At 37.7% G+C, this 20,499-nt stretch overlaps 2 protein-coding genes across 2 annotated transcripts in view; one reads left to right on the forward strand and one right to left on the reverse strand.

The window, feature by feature from the left end:
- Positions 1 to 1,031: 1,031 nt before the first annotated feature.
- On the reverse strand, positions 1,032 to 20,403 carry APIP (APAF1 interacting protein). The gene is made up of 7 exons (XM_019738603.3): positions 20,223 to 20,403; positions 11,861 to 11,961; positions 7,644 to 7,692; positions 6,366 to 6,483; positions 4,839 to 4,974; positions 1,962 to 2,129; positions 1,032 to 1,361 (listed from the first exon to the last, which is right to left on the reverse strand). The coding sequence occupies exons 1-7, from the start codon at positions 20,277 to 20,279 to the stop codon at positions 1,262 to 1,264; spliced, it is 729 nt and encodes a 242-aa protein (XP_019594162.1). The 5' UTR covers positions 20,280 to 20,403; the 3' UTR covers positions 1,032 to 1,261.
- The window catches only part of PDHX (pyruvate dehydrogenase complex component X), a 61,791-nt gene continuing 61,366 nt past the window's right edge, over positions 20,075 to 20,499 (forward strand). The window contains exon 1 of the mRNA XM_074336201.2: positions 20,075 to 20,291. The gene's annotated coding sequence lies outside the window, so the exon portion shown is untranslated. The remainder of the gene's footprint in view (positions 20,292 to 20,499) is intronic.

The following is a 20,499-nucleotide window of genomic DNA, read 5'->3' on the forward strand; positions in this document are numbered from 1 at the left end:
TACGTACTTTCTCTTAAATTCTACATATTTATTATTCCTATCTGAGCTTCAATTTCCTCATTGAAAAAAGTGAACTTATCTCATCTAAAATTGTACCTGCCTCAAAACACTCTTAGGAGGATTAAATGAGACTTATAGAAAGGAGGGTAATTAATATATATCAAAGACCGACTACAGGTCAAGTACTGTGGTTTATCGTTTCACATACTTTATCTCATTCATTATCTCCATTTTAAAAATGAGGTGAAGCAGAAGTGACCCAAACTATTTTCCCTCTGTGGAACAACCTCCATCAAGAACCCAGAAAACAGGTATTTATTGTTTACAATGTGTCAGGCATTTTTCTTGGTTGTAGTGAGAGACGTCTGTCTCAGGGAGGTTTTTGGCAGAAGCATCTAGAAAAGGTTTGGGAGTTGGGGGAGGGTAATGACTTATAGGGAAGAAAAATCAATAGCATTGTTTTGGGCTGTTAGGTTTAAGATAGCAATTAGACATCCAAATGGTGACAGGAGGTGGGCAGATAAGTGTGGAATGTAGAAGAGGTCTGGGCTAGAGATAAAACACTATGAGTCATCAGTATATAGATAATATTTAAAGCTATGGTACTGCATGAAAGTGCCTAGGAAAAAAAGATGAAGAGCCTGGGTACCGATGGAGACCCCTGAGGCCCTCCAACGTTTAGAAGTCTGATAGAGAAATAGTCAAGAAAAGAATCATAAAAGTGAGCGATGAGGCAAGCAGAGAAGCACGAATCTGGTGTCACAGAAGCCTAGAGGAACATGTTTCAAGGAGTGAGTAATCACTACTAATGCTCCTGTAAAGTCACATAAAATAGAGGGAACGGATCACTAGTTTTGGCAAGAACAAGGACGTGCTCATTCCATAATTAAGCGGAAATTTTTCAATGAATTCTAGGATCACCAGCAACTCTGAAGAGTAAGAGGAATTCCTCTGGGAGTGTATGCTAAAAAGGGAATTCATTTAAAGGGAAATATGTTGCTGTTATGAATTTTTAAATAAACATAAAACTATTCATTATAAAATTTTATTCCACTGCAGTGTCGTTTAAAATTACGAGAATTGAAGCAAACGTCAGCCAAAATCAGATGAGATTCAGGGTGATCATCTGTAGAGCATTTAGTGGCAACTTAATGGCATTACGGAAATTTTCAATTCATTTAAAAATACAGTCAAGTTTCATTTAAGTATAATAATAATAATTAAGATAAGCTTTGTCTCTGTATATAAACTCCCATTTGGCTTATGCAATTCCATTTTCTCCAACTGGAAGCTGTGTAGGATCCAGTCCTACTTTCTTCATTGATACAGCAATATCAAACAAATAGTCGTAACACTCACACCTAAGAAGGAAAAAGCAAAAAGAACTAAAGGTGTTTAGTGAAACAGAGTTCTCTAATAATTACATTTCTCCTCCCCATTAAGTTAATGCTGTTCTTAGCACATTCTTTTTCTCAATTGTAGGCCAAAATTTCTTACTTTCCCCCCAATATTGTTAAAACATGGAATGGAATCCTATTGAATCATGCAACCGTATTATATATGAGGGAGTTTAAAATATACTACTAACATAAATTTAAATTTTTTACTATGTGTCACTTTTTGAAATAAAGGTAACAAATCATTACATAACTTCGGTTAGCTTTATATTCCCTTCGGCCTTAACCTCCCAGAACTAGACCTTATAATGAATATTTTCTTTGTATCAAAGTGCATAGCATCTTGCCAAATAATAGCTTATCCAATAAATGTTTCTTAATTACTGAATACCCAATACAAGTCAAATATCTAGAAATAGTAATGACAAACCATTTAAATTTAAACCAATCTGACCAATAACACACACAAAAAATCACACTTCACTAACAATCATAAGACATATTTCAATCTTTTACATTTAGAGTGTGGTGACTTGTCCCAAATGTTCTCTGATTTAAACTTACATGGTTTTAGCCTTCTCCCATGTTTCTCCCCAGACATAGACTCCATGACGTCTGACCAGTACCGCACAGGAGTCTGGGTATTCATTCATTGCACGAGCCATTCGTTCTTTGAGGTCTTTCTCCTCCGGTGTATTCTCAATAATGGGTACCACCAACACATCATCATATCTACAAGATAAACAAGCCATTTTTTCCCCATGAAAACAAATAAAAGTATACATTGGTAAAATTTATAATTTTTTCAAGCAACCAGACATTCTCTTTATATCTGGAAAGTACTCTAAATTGTGAACAAGATGTTGCATGTTATTCTGTGTATCTTGAACAAATATCTGTACCAAAAGACGCTTGGGAATTTGGCAGGCATTATTCTAATCCTAAGCATAAGTGGCAGAAATCTGTACAGGATACCAAAACCTAACAAAGAAATTATCAAGATCATACAAGTATTTCCTTGAAGCAGAGACAATCATATTTTTAGCAGGATATGGGAAATGATGTATCTCAGAATCAGAACTGTAGGAAGGATTAACAATTGAACTACTAATTAAGAAGGAATTTTCCAATGATACAAAATCATTTTACTTTATCTCTGCAGGACCACAAAGGTCAAGTAAATAAATACAGGGGTGATTTGTGGCACTGGGATAGCAAGAAACCTCTGGAGATAACTATTAAAGGTATGCTAATATTTTCAGAACATTCTTAAATGTGTGTCTTTAGAACTTCTTTTATTTCCAACCGTTTTAGTAAATATATGTGATAAAATCAGAATATGTGTGTTCCTTTTTGTTCATGTAATAACATTCAAGCAAAACACTTAATTACTGGTAAAGATTAAGTCTATCCCTGAGGTTATTTATAACCCGTCAAAACTCAGACATGTTTTCCTTTATACAGGACAATCTCTTGCCTCGGTAATATAATATCTGCTTTTTCACTCCCTCTGTAATAGCTAAACCAACACCCCAAAAATTCTAGCTGAAGTATTATCAGAAATTACTACTTTAGGGCAGGTACAGGCTAAGTAGCTGTCATGTGTAACTTGGCCAACCATTACCATTAACGTATGGAGTTGCTCATTATTTCACTTAATTAAAATAGAGATAATTATAAAGTATTCTTAAATATGGAAGGAATGAATGGCTAATCCCAAATCTGTCCTCATACTGGCCAGGAGAACCACAAACTTATATTTTCCTCAACATATAATGACTAGTCAGACATATTTTCAAGTGGCAAAATAATTTCACAGGAAAATAAGACCTGAAAGCTAATTCAATTCAAGCCACCCATTTTACAGATAGGACACTAAAAAGTTAAATGAGGAACAGAGCCAGGAGAGTCCTTTGGCCATCGAACAGCGTTCTTTTCACTCTACTATATGCACGTTGCTTCCAAAAGGGAGGACAATTATATTTAAATATGGTAACTTCCTCTGATAAGAATTAAGCATTCAAAAGGTGTGTTTTTTCTGAAGATGGACTTAAAAAAATAAAATAGAGAATATCAAAACACTCCTTTCTTACTTCATCCAGCCTTTACTATCCCTTCATTTGAAAACTGGACTCAAGATTCTCCCCAAACTCTGATAAAACATCACTGCTCCTGAGCTATAATAATGACTCTATTACTGATTTCCCGCCAGGCTCAAACAGAATCTCAAAGGACATCTCAAAATAGGTTGTATTTTTCAAATTCTGAAACATTCAAAATAATATACCAAATGTATAAATTACAATGCATAAGACATGACATCTGTTCATTCATGTCCTTTTTAGCTCACAAAATTCCAAAGCTCTCTACTGTGCTGTTTCTCTACCCGTCCTTTTACATGTTCTTCTGAGCTATTTTTATTTTTTCACCAAAGCCATCAAATGCTGATGAAATTGGTATCAGACATAATGCCTTTCCTTCAAGGCCCAGATGTGGAAAAGGCAATATGGGACTATACTTTCTTTACGATGTCCTCTTTCATAATATAAATATTTAACTTTTGTAAATGGGTATTTCACAGGACTGAGGAATGCTTTAGGCACACGATAAATATTAACTATAATCAAATCAAATTAATTCTCAGCACGCTAGTTTAAACATGTCCATTCTATTACATGCAGTAAGACACTGCTGTAAGAACACTTTACAAAAACTGGCACCCTTTTCCTCTAAACAAGGCCCTTTAGGAAATCAGGAAGGGAGAAGACTCAGGAGTAAGAATGCCAATACATTCAAATGAAATGCTTCGCTTGTACCTGAGCACCGAGAACATGTTTCTTCACATCGCTCTATCGTCTAGATTGATGAATAATTACTGCTTCTTTGTGGGCTGGTGGATTTATTGGATTTTATCCAGACCTTTGTTGTATACTATCTATGCCACTTTCCACAAAGAAAAAATTATAAAAATATAGATATCTACTTACACTGAAATACTGATAAAACTTTTACAAATATGAAAATATTCTAGAAATACTAACTTAAATCAAAATGAAGTAAAAACTTTAGTCAGGTCTGAAACTTCCTTCAGACAAAGTGAAGGTGGGGAGCTCTTGTTCTTTGGGTGCTTTAATACAGGGACATAATCTTTCCATTGCTATAGATGTCTCAGCCAAGGTTTTTTCATTTTGCTCTGGCAAACATTTCATTATTTATGTTGCTAATGATTTACCAAGGCTGAGGTGAGAGTGGGGGAGGAAGAGGGGAGGCATCTGAGTTGTGTCACTGAGAACAGATCGAAATATAAAATTAGGTGGGGTCTTACTTAGCTTAGATCCCACAACAGCCCATTAAATGCATGTAAAAAGCCAGTAGTCTGTTTATCAGAAGAAGGAAAAATACTTTTCAAATTATTTAAGAAAAAACAGAAAAAAACAATACCTATAATACCCTCCCGAGGTACATTTCCTTATTCCTTTTATCATCTCTTGATGTGTAATTTTAAACTCCCGTCCTGGAAAGAGAAGGGTGGCCATGACAGCAGCTTTAGAGTGGGTATGAATCACTGCGCCTGCTCCTGGAGGAGGAAGAAAAAAGCCACATGCTCAGAGAAAACTAAATTATACCTTTTAAATGAAAAAAAAATACACACACACACATATTTATATATGGTTATGGACTTGTTTTTCTTGGCATGGAATAAGCAATTGGCAGTTGGTAGGAGGGAGGTATGAAGAGAGAAATACTAATAGAGTTGGAAAGCTAAAAAATGAAACTTTATCCAGCATCAGGACACTTCACAATACTTTACACGTGCCCATGAAATATCTTTTAGATGGTCTGACGTACAGCGATAATAATCATGGAGACCATAATCAAACTACTACTACCACTTACTTAGGGATTCCTATGTGCCAGGCACTGGGCAAACCCCCTTTATGTATGTTATCTCTTTGCATCATCTCAGCAATCTTAGAGGTAATTCTACCTCCCCCATTCAATGGTCAATAGACGCTCAGAGATGTTAAATAACTTGTCCATGGTCCACAGGCAGTAGTGGCAGAACCTGAATTTGAACCCAGGTCAGTCTGACCCTTAATTACCAACTCAGGCTTCAGAGCGCAGACCATATCTTGGTAGCATGAGGGATGGTAGGGATTTTAAGGTCTAGATGTAATGAGTTTACCTAAAAAGGATTTGTATGCTATAAAATTCAGTAATGGCTCTTTTTGCAATTGGAAATTTATTTAGCTTTATGCTGGGAAAGGTCCTTTGTGCTATTAGAATCTGTTCCTGAAGTTTTATCATTTTCAGCAGTCACTGATAATTTCCTGGAACAGAACACAGCATGATTACTTACTCAATATTGATTTCATTGTGGCTATAATAAAGCATGCTGCTAATGACTTTATTGCTATGGCTGAGCCAGTACTTCAGTTACACTTTCTATTTTCACATTGCCTCCTAGGTTCAACCTTTCCAGGCTGGTTTTCTCCCACAATTCCTGGGAATTAAGACGCCTACTTTTTATCACACCGTCAATTTTTCAAAAAGAGAGGACCCCTCCCACTGAAGTGAAGAAAAGGCCATGATTCTCCCTCATCTGTAAACTGATTTACTTCTACTACAAGTTCCCAGAGGTATAACTCTAAACTTAGAGCAGCAATCTGATTGTAAACATAGTCAGTCAGTCACTCTGGCAATCTGAATGGAGTCGGACTGACCTAGGTTGGAATTCTGGCCGCTGTACTCACCAGCTGTTTAGTTTGGGAGTATCTTCCCAGGGCTCTGTCCTCTCCTGTGTTAAATGGACCTTCCACACAGGACGATGTGAGGACTCAATAGGTTAATGTATGTAAAGTTCTTGTACGTAGTAGGTATCCAAGAAATGTTAACAACAACAATAATTATTGTTTAGGAGCGCCTACTCGGCAAATATTCTTTGTGTCGAATATGTTTTCTGCCTACCTCTCATGGTGTAAGCATTCATAAAAAGAGGAGTACACTGGCTTTTTTTTAACTTCTTAGAGGGTGGAGGTCCACTTATGTCCTGTTCATTGATGTCACAAACAAACATGTCTTCCGGCTATTTATAGAAGGCAGACAAGAAAACAAGGCTTATACAATATCAATTAGAAATGTCCCCTTTTCATATATATATATATATATATATACACACACACACACACACACACTCACACACACACAGAGTGATAATATATATGTACATATGTTCAACTCATATTTTAAATATTCATATCATTATAGTTTCTCTCTCAAAATTTTTTAGCCATTTTGAGAACAATAATGTTTTCTACTAATAAAAATATTTTCAAGAGAGCTAAAGTATTTTCCTTTACAATTTGAAGAAAAAATTGATATGGAAAATTTAACATGTATATAATGACACTGCTGTCATTTCATCAATTTAGCTTCTCAACTTTACCCTGTAATTTCATAACTATACTTCAGACAGACTAAGGAAAGAAATCACCATTCTAAGATGGGTGTTACATTTTTTTTCACATTTCATAATACAAGAGGAAAAACATAGAGCAAAATTTTCTTATCCCCTGAGAAAGTTAACTGGCACTCAGAAACCCTGGCAAATGAAATGTGTAAGTCAGAAATACGCATGCATTACTGGGAAAAACCTGCATGCGTATTTCTGACTTATACATTTCATTTGCCAGGATTTATTACAAACTACAGGTCTGTTACCAATGTTTTATTAATGAAGCATTTTATTAATTAGATAGAAGTTAAGTATTATGTGTTTGTTTTAACTAGATTTTCAGTATTATTCTAGCATTAATACAGAACGAGTCTTCTCAAAATTTTGAAATAAATTGAAATAGATTCGCTATTATTAAATAGGAGTCAGTTTGGTCCATTTGAGACCAGAAGTCTGATTACCCTACTAGCCTGATAAAGTTGGCGTTATAATAAATAACGTTGGCAAAGTTATAATCCCCTTTTATTATGAATCAAAATTGCACTATTCAATTTTGTCCTCTAGAGGTTAAATGAGAATTCAAAACATACTGGATGCATAGAGGATACTTACTACCTTAAAAAAAATGTTAACAATTACTCAAAAAATGTTTGTTGATTAGTTATTAAAATGGTCACAATATAACTACCCTTCAAAACTAGTATTTCTTTTAAAATTAATTCCATTTCACAAAACAATAGTCAAGTAGAGAAGAAAGACATTTGGGGTTAAGAAGGCTCTCTTTACCGTACCCGAATCCGTTCCTTTTGCACTCCTGAAGGAGCAATGTAGATTTCATTGCTGGGAACACAAAATACGGAAATTGGTATTTATTTCACTCTAATGTTCTGCTTCTGCACAGAGAAAAATATATCCTTGCAGTCCAATCATTAATGTTCTTTACAAATCAAGTCATACGAGGAGCTGCTTGATTTAATTAATGGTACTGGCTATAGAAAGAATACCAAATACTTGAACGCCTTTGTAATACTGATGATACAGTAAAATGTTGATAGTTGCTGTTGCCTTCTATGTTTTCATATATATTTCTTTATTTCTGTTTATAGGGCAAAAGCATTGGTAACCACGCTTTTATCTGGTTAGGAGAAATAAAATCTGAAAACACAAGTTTTTAGCATGAATCGTTAAGTATGAGTAAGCAGAGTTTATCCTAGTATATATGGAATACAGTTATTCCAATCAGGGGGAAATACGCTCACTAGAAGTATGTGTAGGTATCTGTCTTGCCAGGACTCAGGCAGGTTTAATTTTAGTGTTTTAAATGTTCTTATTAGAAAACATGAAGTTTAGAGACCTCTGCTGGACAGTTTATTAAATCATTACAGCATTAACACTAGGCTACTTTTGGGGTGGAACGGTACGCTTCCTGTTTGAAAAAACACATCTATCTTGTGAAAATACTGGTTAATAAACCTAAAACAATTACAAAAAGTTAAAAATATAAAAAGAATGGCTACATCTGGAGATCTCCATCTACAGAATGTCGTGTTATACTCCACCACAAGGTGCTCTGAAATTTGATTTGGAAATCAATTTCAAAATCGTCTCTAAATTCTCTCCACCCTCAACAAAAGTCCTTTGGCTCATTCATCAGTTTCAGTTGCTGCCAGAGGGCATTAAAGAGCTGCCCACGTAGATAAAGGAAGGAAGTGCGTGTGCATGCAGGCTCCAGCTTCTGCCACTGAGTAAATATTAACTGCTTCATAGTGAAAATGACGATGGCAGCCTGTAGCGAACCAAGCTATCAAACTTGGGGTCACTAATAAACCTATAGACTTGGAACTGACAAAAATGTTAGGTGAAATAAAAGTTCCTTTAAGGGTGCAGTGGTAAATTGAGGTCTAGAAAATAAATGCTGGACCTGATAATGGGAGTGAAATCCAAAGCACAGTAAGTAACATTCAAGCATTTGTTTTCACAAAGTGGCTAGCGCTTTTGAGTTCTGTTGCATAAGAAAACCATAGAGTGGCATTCCTCTAGAACCAGTGGGACTCGGTAGGGAATCATACTGTTATAAAGGGCGTTTTACCAATACCAGGGCTCCACATCTTTTGTCCTGGTGTAATATGGAAGAAACTCTAGAATCGTGTATGGTACGTAGTCCAATCACCTCCCCTGGTAAGTGGACTTGTAAGTCTTCTTACGTGGGAGAAATTTATGCAGTCCTGGTAACAGACCCAAATAAAGTACAAAACAGTCTGCTAGTAAATAAAATCCATCTACAAAGAAGGAAAATCCAGGGTATTTATTCAGTTTACTCAAGTAATTTGGTACTCCAAATCTGCTTTATTACTGCCTTTGTAAAATGGAAATTAGTTTAGACTTTGATCAACTTTGGGTAATTAAAAGATTAGGAAAATAGGTTTTAAAAATATATATTTATACCTACAAAGAAGGAGGTCTCTGAAAAAAAAAAAAAAAAAAAAAAATGACAGAGCTTTTATTCCAGGAGGGAAACACGCCAAAGACTAAAAGTGAAGTATTTACTTGGTGCTGTAAGCCACAAACAAAAAGCATTTTGAATTTCAAGGTATTAAGTTTTGGAACTTATTTCTCTATTCTCCCTGCTCTTTCACTATGTGGTAAGCCCTGGACAAAACCCAAGAGTTCAGAATACATCTATTTTCATTTACTGTCTAGTCATTTAAAAAAAAAATCACTTAAATCTTAATATGCCTTAATTATCTTGTCTATGATACGGGTTTATTAACTTTAATTCTAATAGCATGCAAGGGGATTAGCATCTCTAACACATAAGAATATTACACTGTAAAACAGGAAATGCTAAATGTAAATGGCAGGGACCTGCTAAGTATCCTAGAATTGCCTTGATCACTGTCATTTTCTTGGTCCTCCATTTCCTCCTTCTGATTTAACTCTTATATGTGACTTAACGCTCTCTTATATACGTCTTTCGGTACCACACATTAGTAACATAAGCTGAAATGATATCAGCCAAACCTGGGAATCAGTAAATAATTTTATATTCCTGAAGAGTTTATTGTCACTATTATTCTGGAAACATAATTAATCTATGGGGTTTCTACTTCATTACAAATTTATTTGCTCTAAGCATCAAAGAAAACCAAACTTTCACTAATAACATGAGAATAATATTGCTGATAAAGTAGTTGACGTGGGCTTATGAACTCATTTAAATATTAGAGAAAAAAATTCAACATTTTACTACAAGTTACCCACTTTACTGTGTAAAACACCAATTTAATAAGATTCCAAATACAGTGCCCTAAAATTGTGGCTGTTTCCACCTGTGACCTCCAGGAGGCGCTCCTTACCCATTAAGAATCTAAGGAAAAAGCATTTTACACGCACGATGCAACTGTCCTGTAAATTGATTGTAGTGCAGTACAAGTCATTTAATTTAGAAGGTGACAAGTGGTGTTTTGGGGTGACCACACACATTTCAGTATATAGATTAGTAAAATTCTTTTAGAAATAACATAGTATTTTATGTCTTTATGATTAAAAAAATTCCCTCTTGAGATCTGCAATGGCCCCTTATCTGCGTTCTAGTTTTAGCTTTGCTGCTTTTTCTTTTCTTTTTTAAAGAGCCAGTTAAAAATGGTTATTTAAACTCAGTTTGGTAGGAAGTTGTATTTTGTACATACACAAACTATTTCTGCACGTGCAAACAAAAAGTTAACTAAAGGCAATGTTTAGAATATGACTTACTATAAATAAAACAGCTGAGAAACCAATACTGGGACTCAACTCTTAAATGGATTCAAAACAACAACAAATATGGTTTTCATAGGAGTTTGCTGGAAACAGGTCAACTTAAAAATTTTGGCAAAATAACATGAAATCCTGCAAAATGCTGAGTTGACACATTAGTACTGGGTTGATGGTAAGAGAAGAGAGCCATGGATGGGTGGACAAGGTACCACATGGAATGTGACCTTTCCAGACTCAGTGCATCCCTGTACACATAATTGTGACAGATGTTAACTAAGGCCCCTCCTGTCATTTCCCACATTTCAGTTAATATTTCCTGAGTTACTTGGTGATTTGAAGCAGATGAAATTACAATGGCATTATTCTGCGGTATGCCCGAAAATTCCTTTTGTTCCAAATGTTGGTGTTTTTTTTTACATTCCATTTCCTTTTACACAATACAGCGTCCTTCGGGGCATCACTATATATATATACTCAATATTATATGAATATTGTAGTAACCCAGTTTTTGTTAAAGAAAGTGAATTAGGATAAAGAAATAAATCAAGCCCCTCAGTTTACATCAGCCTCTGGACAATAATATTCCAAAAACATTTCAAGAGGAAAAACACTTGAGAGAATGAAATTCCACAATCTCTGCTTTCACTTGTAAGCTACTTATTTCTTCATCCATTTGGAGGAAAGACACTGAATAAATCTAATGAACCAGTAAATACTATTCATTCCTTCCGTTTCAAGCCCAGTACCTGTTGCTTTGTCCTCTGAGCAACAGGGACCAGCAAATGCTATGTCCATTAATAATGACACACGTGCATAGAGAGTCATATTGCTTTTCCTTTGACTCAATACAATGTAATTTTCAGGATTTCTGATGGCTAGTAATGTGTAGTTAAGTGACTTTAAAATATGTATGTGAACCTTTGAAACAAATCCTGTCTACCTACAGGGAACCCCTCACAATTCCAGACATAGGTATGAACACATTTGGCAGCATGTTGTTTAACGCTAGTACTCCAAAGGCTGAGGACCAAGTTATTCTGATTAGAAATTGCGGCTCTTAAATCCTTAGGTTTTATTATATCTGCAACTTCCATACACTTGTTCCACTCCGTTATGCAAATACCTATTTCTCCAAGTAGAAATGAAATACCTTCAGTATCACATAAAACTGTGCCTCAGTTGTTTTTTGGACATCATGCATGCTAGGCCCTGTGTGGAGAATTCCTGGAAATGAAACCAGCCAGAAACTTACCCATGCTTCAAGCTAATGCCTCCTCCAGTCCCAGTGACCCAGCCCAAATGGTAGAACAGTTTGCAAAGCTCTGGAATCAGGTATCTTGGATGTTCCTTGTCCTTAAAAAGACAATGGTTTTAAAAACACATTTTATCAAGTGATTATTCTAGCTGACATCTCTATGAAGCCAATTTGAGGAAGCTTAAGAAAATCTACCATAGAGAGTACTGTGAGGGAGGAAACTATTATAAAACATACTTTGTTTTTAATGTTTAGAAAGTGGACCTACTGTGTTATTTGGCAACCTGGAATTATTCAGTATAGGGCCATACAGTCCAACACAATCGAACAGGCAGCAACAACAAAGTGGGGAAATGCCTGGTATGTATTACACAGTCTCTATTGAAATGGCTGAAATAAAATAGAATCTGGTGCTTTATGGAACATGCTTGTCATCCAGTAAATTTATTTACACAAAAACCTCTCATTCAATTAAGGCATGATATATATGATATACTATGATAGCTAGTTCATATTTTGTGTGTTGATTCAATTTTTTTTATTCTAAAAATGTCTTTTTCTCAAAATGAATGTATCGTTTTCTCTTATTACAGAAACAATATATAGTCATTATGGAATATAAAGTCAAGAAAATAACATAGAAAGCACTCACTCAGAAACAATCAATTAATACTTCCTGGGCCATTTCTATAAAAATGTGTGTGTACAGGAACACATATATGGTGTATTAAACCACCATATATAGTGGGATAAACATCAAGTCTTATTTATTTATTTTTATTGAGGTAAAAATGGCATAGAACACTATTTTAGTTTGAGGTGTGCAACATGATTCATTATTTATATATGTATATCGTGAAATCATCAGCACAGTAAGTATATTTAAAATAAGAGCCTTATTTTTATATAACTCTAAATTACTTGTTTAGAATAAAAAGGTTTTCCTTTCTTTTTTAAAGTTAAAATTAATGAAAACAAAAACAATAAATACCATGAATTCCATTTTTGCCAGGATGGAAACAACTGAAAATGCTGAATAAATCTGCTGAGCTGTCAAGAAAGTAACATCTCACAGGGGCCATAAAAGTAATGAGTAAGGTGCTTGGAAGGGAAGTGTGCTCCAACTCCATCATTTCCCCGAACGTATTTCCAAAACTCTGATAACCTGGAGCTTCAATTCTGATAGCTGTGCAAGCCACTAGAAACACGAGATAAAACTAGGGTGTGCTCAAAATGGGGCATCCAATAGCAAATCCCTACATAGCTTGAGATTCCAAGGGACTACACCCTCCAGGAGAAATACACCCAGTGGGCAGAAAAGCACAGCAAGGAAGCTTGCCCATATAAATCTTGGCACTGGGTAAAGGGGGAAAAATATCTAAGTCCAAAGACGGATTATTATTGAACAGACTGAATTTTCAGCTACTTGACTGGATTTCTGAAATTATGGTGTTTTTCCAAATTCACTGTTAATATCTGACATATGCATTTTAAGTATTACAAATGATAATTTGATGGAGTAGACTTCAAAATATAAAATTAAGAACATGGGAACATGGAAATTTTTTAAAGTTCTGATTCAACACAGGCTTAGGAGTTAATGGACATAAAGTGAAATACATTACTACCTCATTTTTTGTTTACATGACTTTGGGTCTCAGTTTACTTACCCATAAAATGTGAACATTATGAGGATTAAAATGAGATATAATGGATATAAAGCAGCTAGCACAATGCGTGACACAATGTCAGTTTTCCTTCCCATTTTAAAGAATCAAAATTCTTGAATTAAAGTTAATGGTAAAGCTATGGTGGTTTTTCTGATATCTGTTCTTACAAAATCCACCCAAGTTATCCGTACCCTGTATAATTTGCTATTTCCTTTCCTAGGGCTATAAATGATATTTAATTATATATTAAAGTACAGCTAATGAGAAGACTCCTGCAGTTTTCCAATCCTTAAAACCATCAATTTGCACAGCAAGTTGTAAGCATTATAGAAAATGGTCTGTTATTATGGGTCTCCCTTTGCCCTTTTTGTCTTTTCCAGTACTGAGGTATTGTAGCAATTAGTCAGCTTCATGCTACAGAAATAACAGTGGTAAGGCGGCCATTGCTAACAAAATTTCATTCAAGCATTCAAACCCACAAAATTACAATTTCAAGAAAAATAATCACTTAGCAGCGGGAACCAATAGAGACATATGTGGTAAAAATCCAGTCATTTACATTGTCCAGAGTAAAAATCCGAATAGATATTTTTAATAAGAATTGACAGAAAGTAAAGGTTTAGTTAGCATTTAGTTACGAATTCCTGTGAATGTCAATAACATTACTTGTCTATTATTGTTGCCTCGTTTTCAATTAGAATAAGAATTTTGAAAGATGTTATCTAAAGATGGGTTACAATCAACTGTTTACAGTCGAGATTCTACTACAAGTTAAGTGATGGAGAACCGGATACCAGTATACAGTATTTTGTATACAGTATATAATAAAAACATTAAAGTTTAAAAAGTTTTTGAATTGGTACTTTATTTTTCCAATTTTTCAGCTACTTTTTAAGGAAATCAGCCTCACTTGTCAGTGAGATACCCACTCATGATCAACCATGGCTCTAATCTCTTCCTCTACCTTTTCTTTCAGTTTAGGCATAATAGAGGCATGTATTGCTCAGACAGAGGTGTTCCTGGATTTTAATACAAATATAAAATTACCATGTGTCAAAGATATTATTTAACCCATCAATTAATGAGGGAACCAGAAATATGTTACAACTGGTTCCAAAGAGAATTCAAAACACACACACACCCATATAAGTAATCAAGAATCCTGGATTTACAAATAATGTAAAACTGGACAATATCCACCAGGCAGCAATAGGTGAATCTCCATAACACAACTTGCATTTTTATGAACAATATTCATCTGCATTACTGTCCGTATTCCACAATTTACAGAGTGGTGAAATAGTTCAAAGATAGTCCCCAGACACCTAGTAGGTTTTTTTGCTCATTTCAGTCTTTCACAATTTTTCCTGACACTGGCCTCAGGAAGGGACTGGATGCAGACATAGCAAAGCCGTCAGCATTTAATCTGTCTGTTTTCTGTTTCTTTCTGTACATCCGTTTCACTTTCCTCTCTGTGCATATTGGTTTTTTTTTTTTTGTAACTTCACCTCTACTCAAAGGCCTAATTCTCCGTTCTCCTTTCACCACACTTCATTATTAGTCAAGCACTACCTAGAAATCGGAAGATCCTAAGGAAAGTCAGTGACCCTTTCTGGGTATCAGTTTCCTTATATTAATCATCTGGATAAGTGATTCGCAGACTTCTGAATTTGATGACCAGAAGTTTTTGTTGTTGTTTTTTTCCTTTAAATTTTAGAGACTTACATAAGTTTGCCAAGTTACAACATTAATTATATTTAACTACTATTGCCTTCTTCAAAAAATAAAGTACATTTTTAACATAAAAAGAGTAAGAAGGATAATCTCAGAATAAAAGGTAACCTTTTGAATGCAATTAACTTTGTAAAATTAACGTTTTCACTGTCCTTATTTTGTTATCTTGCAGAAGTCGAGTAAAAACTTTCAGAGACTGACATTTGGGGGAGGGTTAATGTTATCTTTTCCTATTTGGTCTCCTTGCCTACAATTTCTCCTTCTTCTTCTCCAGCTACCATAATAGAATTATTATGCCCAACATCATATGCCCAAATACCACCTCCTTGGTCTGTTAAGTCCTGTTTTCTTGCCATAATTTTTCAAATATTTTCTTTCACGTTTTTACGTAAGTCTTCCAGTTCTACTCAACCTAGTAGTGGACGTCAACCACCGGGATGGCTCTTAACCATCCCCTTGTGTTCACACCAGGGTATACAGTTCCTTCCCACACTGTACCGGGGTTGGTCTGTATGACCAAAAGACTATTGTAGAAGTGACAGTAGGTCACTTTTGAGATTGGGCTACAAGACGAAAGCTTCCATCTTGGTTGTTCTCTCTCTCAGATCACTTGGTCCAGGGAAAGCCAGCTGCTCAAGATGTCCCGCTAGCCAATGCAGAAGGCCATGAGGTGAAGAACTGAGCCTGTGGCCAACCATCAGTGAAGGGTGGAGGCCTGCCAACAGCTCTGTGGGTGCACTGGAAGCTCACTCCAGCTATAGTCAAGCCTTGAGGTAAGTGTAGCTCCAGCTGATAGCTTGACCGCCAGCTCATGAGAGACCCTGAGCCAGAACCTGGAGCTCAACTCTCCGGGATTCCTCATTCTCAGGAACTGTGTGAGACAATAAATGTTTGTTTTAAGCTTAAGTTTTGGGATACTGGTTATGCAGCAATAGGTGACTAAGACATATTTTCTGGCCAGCCAAGAATACACTTTGTTTCTTTGCACGGCTATTGTTCATCTGCATGTCCAATGGTCCCAACTGTAGCTGTCAAACTCCTGCTTGTCAGCCTTTACACCAGGCTCTCTGCCCACTTCACCTGTGATTCCTTTTCTCAATCACAGCAGGAACTGATCACTCTTTCCTTGAACTGTGCCACGGCATTTGCTCTGTGTACCTTTCTTTTGGTATTTATTATGAGAATTCATTCATTCATCAACTTATACTGAAGGCCCTGAAGAAATGAATGAAATCCTTATCCTGGAGAATCTCATAATCTAGTAAACAAGTTAACAGTTATGAAACGACAAAGCAATGTGTAATACAAGACAGTCCAGGGCATTACAGGGGCAGAAGCTACAGGTGGGAGGGAGCAGGAGTTGAGAAAACTTCATAGAGGAGGGGATGGCTGAGCTGCCTTCATGAAGGACAGTGGTAATATGCCAGGTAGGTTAAGAGGACAAAGGGCATTTCAGAGAGAACTCTCAGTAGTTAGAACAGGTTATAAATTAGGTTCTTAGAGCTGGAGGGGAAAGGGAGGCAGAGTATAGAGACTCTTTCATGCCAGGCACAAGAGTTTGGACTTCATAGATGACTGAAAACCATTGAGCAGTTTTAAATAGAAGACGACATGATCAGATCTTGTTTCTGGAACATTTCTACAGTGGCAGTGGGGAGAAGAGGATGAAGGGTGGTGACCATGGAAGTAAAAGACCAGGCCAGTAAGAAGAGGATGAAGGATGATGACCACGGAAGTGAAAGACCAGGCCAGTAAGAAGGCTGTGCAAGGGAGTGACGGTGGTGATGGATTCGAAAGCTATTTTAGAAGTTAAAAAAAAAAGGATGAACTTTGGGTGAGAAAATGAAGTGGAAGGCTTTAAGGACTTCCAAGTGTTAGGTTAGCTGGGTAGCTATGTGGATAGTGACGCCATTCACTGGCATGTGAGTCATCAATATTTATTGAGTACTGACTATTGGCAAAGCACTTCCTGGAAATTCAGCCGTGAACAAGACCAAGTCATGGCTCTAAAGGAATTTACACTGTAGGGGGTAGTTTTTATAAAGTGAACAGAAAAATATAAAATTAATTGTAATAAGTGGGAAAAAAACACCCAGCGGACTTAGGAGAAAAATAGCAGAGATCGACTCTGATTACGGTGGTTAAGGAAGGCCTCTCAGAGCAGGTGACCTTTAAAGCCTAACAGATGTGACAAAAACAGTATGTAATGAAGGAGTGTGTGTGCACAAGCAGTTGTGCTGGGGAGAGGCAAGCACTCCAGGCAGAGGAAAGAGCAGCTGGGAAAGCCCCAGAGTGAGAAAGTGCTTGCGGCGCTGAAGGAATAAAGACCAGTTGGCTAGAGCAGTGACAAGTGTTGAGTGGTAGCCTATAAGCAGGGGCCAGATAGGGGCTTGAAAGTCATGCTGATGAGAACAGTCCTGCCAGAAAGGGAATTGATTCACGGTAAGAGAGACACGGAGAGGGAGAGAAGCAACTTCGGGAGGTGAGGGGATGGATCCTGAGCACAGGTGGAAGGATTAGCGTCTTCCATTTTGTGAAATAACATGGGCTCAAGTTTAGGCAGATCTGCGGGGTCTTGTGGTCTGAAAGTGAGGAAGTTCATATTTAATGATTCCTATTCCCTTAAGTATAAATAGAGTCATCAGATGAGTCAGAGTGTGGGGACAGAGTATGAGAGCTTTGAAAAGATAATAAAAGGTACCAACTCGTCATCTCCGGGCGCAGGACAGTGAACTACGTACTAGGGAAACACAGGAGGGTTGTTGGGCAGTGTTAAGTGCCAATTTGAGGTTGAAATTTTGAATATGAAGTGAGGCCACGGGGCACAGTTGTATAATTTTCTCTAGCAACGTTTAGCTGCACTGTGCAATTACAAAGAGGATGGACAGTAGGGTTCATCTCGGGTTGGGGTTTTGCTAGGCCAACTCTATTTGTAAATGTCAACTATAACTTTAAGTAAACCTGTTGCAAGAGACTGGGTATGGAAGCCAGATTGAAGTGGGTTAAGAAGGGAATGAAACTTAGAGGCCGAGCATTCTAAGGACTCTTTCAATAGTGTTGTTATGAAGAGCTGGATAGGGAAATAAAAGGGAAAACTGGTTAATAGTTTTCTTTCACATGTCAGGAGGTAAAATTAGGGAATAGGGAGATTAAAGGTATAGGAGCGCAAAGGCCTAACTAATAGGTCAGTCTTTGTGGAGACAGAAGCTGGAATTAGAAAACCAGGGGAAGTATTTTATTTACCTTAGACAGGAGGAAGAGTCAAGGTACAAGTAATATGTAATACAATTGATATCAAGAATAGCTATCATCTCTTGAGCGCTTACTTTGTGTCAGGCACTATTCTAAAGGCTTTCTATGGACTTTATTTTACTTAATCCTTATTATTAAATATATTACACTAAGAAAGGTTAATTTGTCCAAGACCACCCAGGGAGAGAAGCAAGATTTGAACCCAGGCAGTCTGATTCGAGATTTCTAGTCCTTAACCTTTTCCATTATGATGTAGGTGGGAAGAAAGAGTTGACACCTACTGGCTTCCATTTTCTTTGCTATTTTGGAGGCAGGGTCATCTGTGAAACAGGCCTGGGGTAGAGGATGAGGGAAGATGGTCAGATTTTAGGATAGCCACTTAGGGGAATGTGAATGGAAGCTCCCCAGAGGACTGCTGTGAGGTGCTCAGGGGCTAGCTGCAGAGGACATCAAAATACTTGAAGGGGCTCAGAACAGGTCCCCCCTGCCCAAGATGTGCTACTTTGGCATGTTAATTATCTTGAGCTGAAGGCAACAGAGACCCTGTGGACTCAGGAGAAACTTTTACCGCTCCCTTAAAGAATTTAAATTTGGAGACTTGTCCATAAGAGTTATTACCAGAAATAACTTTTCATGACCTATCTATAGGGCAAGGCACACTTCTAATTACTGAACGTCTGCTTTTCGTGTCATCCTAAGAAGGACCTTCCTCCCCAAGGCATTTTACCTCATCCTTGGCTCAAAATGTTCTACATACCTCATTTCACCTTTCTGTCTCTGAACCTCTCATGTATGTGGGGTCCCCCGATCTTTCATGTATGTGTGGTTCCCATACGTACTTATGTAATTAAATTTGGTTATTTTCTCTTATTACTTTCTCATATTGATTTCATTAGACCAGCCAGAAAAAGAACCTGGAAAGAAACAAATTTCATCCTCTCCCACAACAAGTATGTCACAATAAGAATCTCTTGTATTTTATTAACCAATTGAGACCTTCAGCCCTACGAAAGAACAACGGGAGAGGAATAAGGGGGCTAATTTTTACCCCGGCCTCTTAAGCTGGGTTTCTCATATTGTATTAAAATTGCTTGTCTAGTTTTCCTCTAGACTCTAGGCCATCTCTCTTAACCACCACGGTACCGCGGAGCAAGTAGATGTTCCATAAAGTGTTGGTACAAGTGTAAGCAGCCTGAGGGTGGACTTTCCTTTGACCTAAGCTTGAGGAAGAATCGTTTCTATGATAATCAACCTAAACTGCTCAGAGGAAAAGTGCTGGCTACTGAGGCACAGCTCCATCCAGGCGAACGTTTCCCGAGTGCCTACTGCGTACCAACCGTCCAGACGGTCAGGGCGTACAGACTACTAGGTATCAGGGCTCGCAGTCTCAACTCCAGGTCCACTCCAGGGCTTCAGGGTTTCTTGTTTCACCGGCCTTCCTGCCTTGCTTTAAAACTCACACGTCAAACGCTCCGATCCTTATTTTTTCTTTTGTCAACGTTTGGTGCCCAGCTGTCGCCGTAGGAGATCCTAGTCCCGGGGACAAACCGCCCCGGGACTTGGCGTCACGTCGGCACGCGGAGCGGAGGTGGCGGTGCGCAGGGATCGCGTGGGAATACGTCCGGCCCGGCCCCACCACGCTGCTGCGCCCCACGGGCGTCCAGCCTCCCCAGAATAAAGGGCACCGGCGGCCCCGCCCCTACCTGTGCGCCGCATCGCCGCGAGCAACAGTCGCCGTCTGGAGTGGGACAGCCAGACATGGCCCGGACCAGGTGGACCCCGCGGCCTTCTATATTTGTACGGCTTTGCTCCCCGTGTTCCGCCTGGGCTAGCGCAGCAAGGCCGCAAGTGCAATCAGGCTGCGCTGAGGGCAGCCCAGGGGCGGGGCGGACAAGGCGAAGGGCGGGCCTGGGAGGGCTTCGCTGACCAGAGAGCCAGCCGCGCAGCCGCTAGACCGGGAGGCGGGATCAACGAGGTTGG

This window comes from Rhinolophus sinicus, chromosome 14 (genome assembly GCF_057876585.1).
Source record: "Rhinolophus sinicus isolate RSI-liver-muscle chromosome 14, RSI-T2T, whole genome shotgun sequence".
In the NCBI taxonomy this organism is placed as follows: domain Eukaryota; kingdom Metazoa; phylum Chordata; class Mammalia; order Chiroptera; family Rhinolophidae; genus Rhinolophus; species Rhinolophus sinicus.

Excerpts from the sequence above, each read along its gene's own strand:
- APIP (XM_019738603.3), bottom strand. The coding sequence starts at position 20,279 with ATGTCTGGCTGTCCCACTCCAGACGGCGACTGTTGCTCGCGGCGATGC. Across the intron at positions 7,693-11,860 it reads GGCATTAGCTTGAAGCATGG|CAATGAAATCTACATTGCTC; the intron begins GTAAGTTTCTGG and ends TTGTGTTCCCAG. Across the intron at positions 1,362-1,961 it reads TGGGAGAAGGCTAAAACCAT|GTGTGAGTGTTACGACTATT; the intron begins GTAAGTTTAAAT and ends TTTCCTTCTTAG.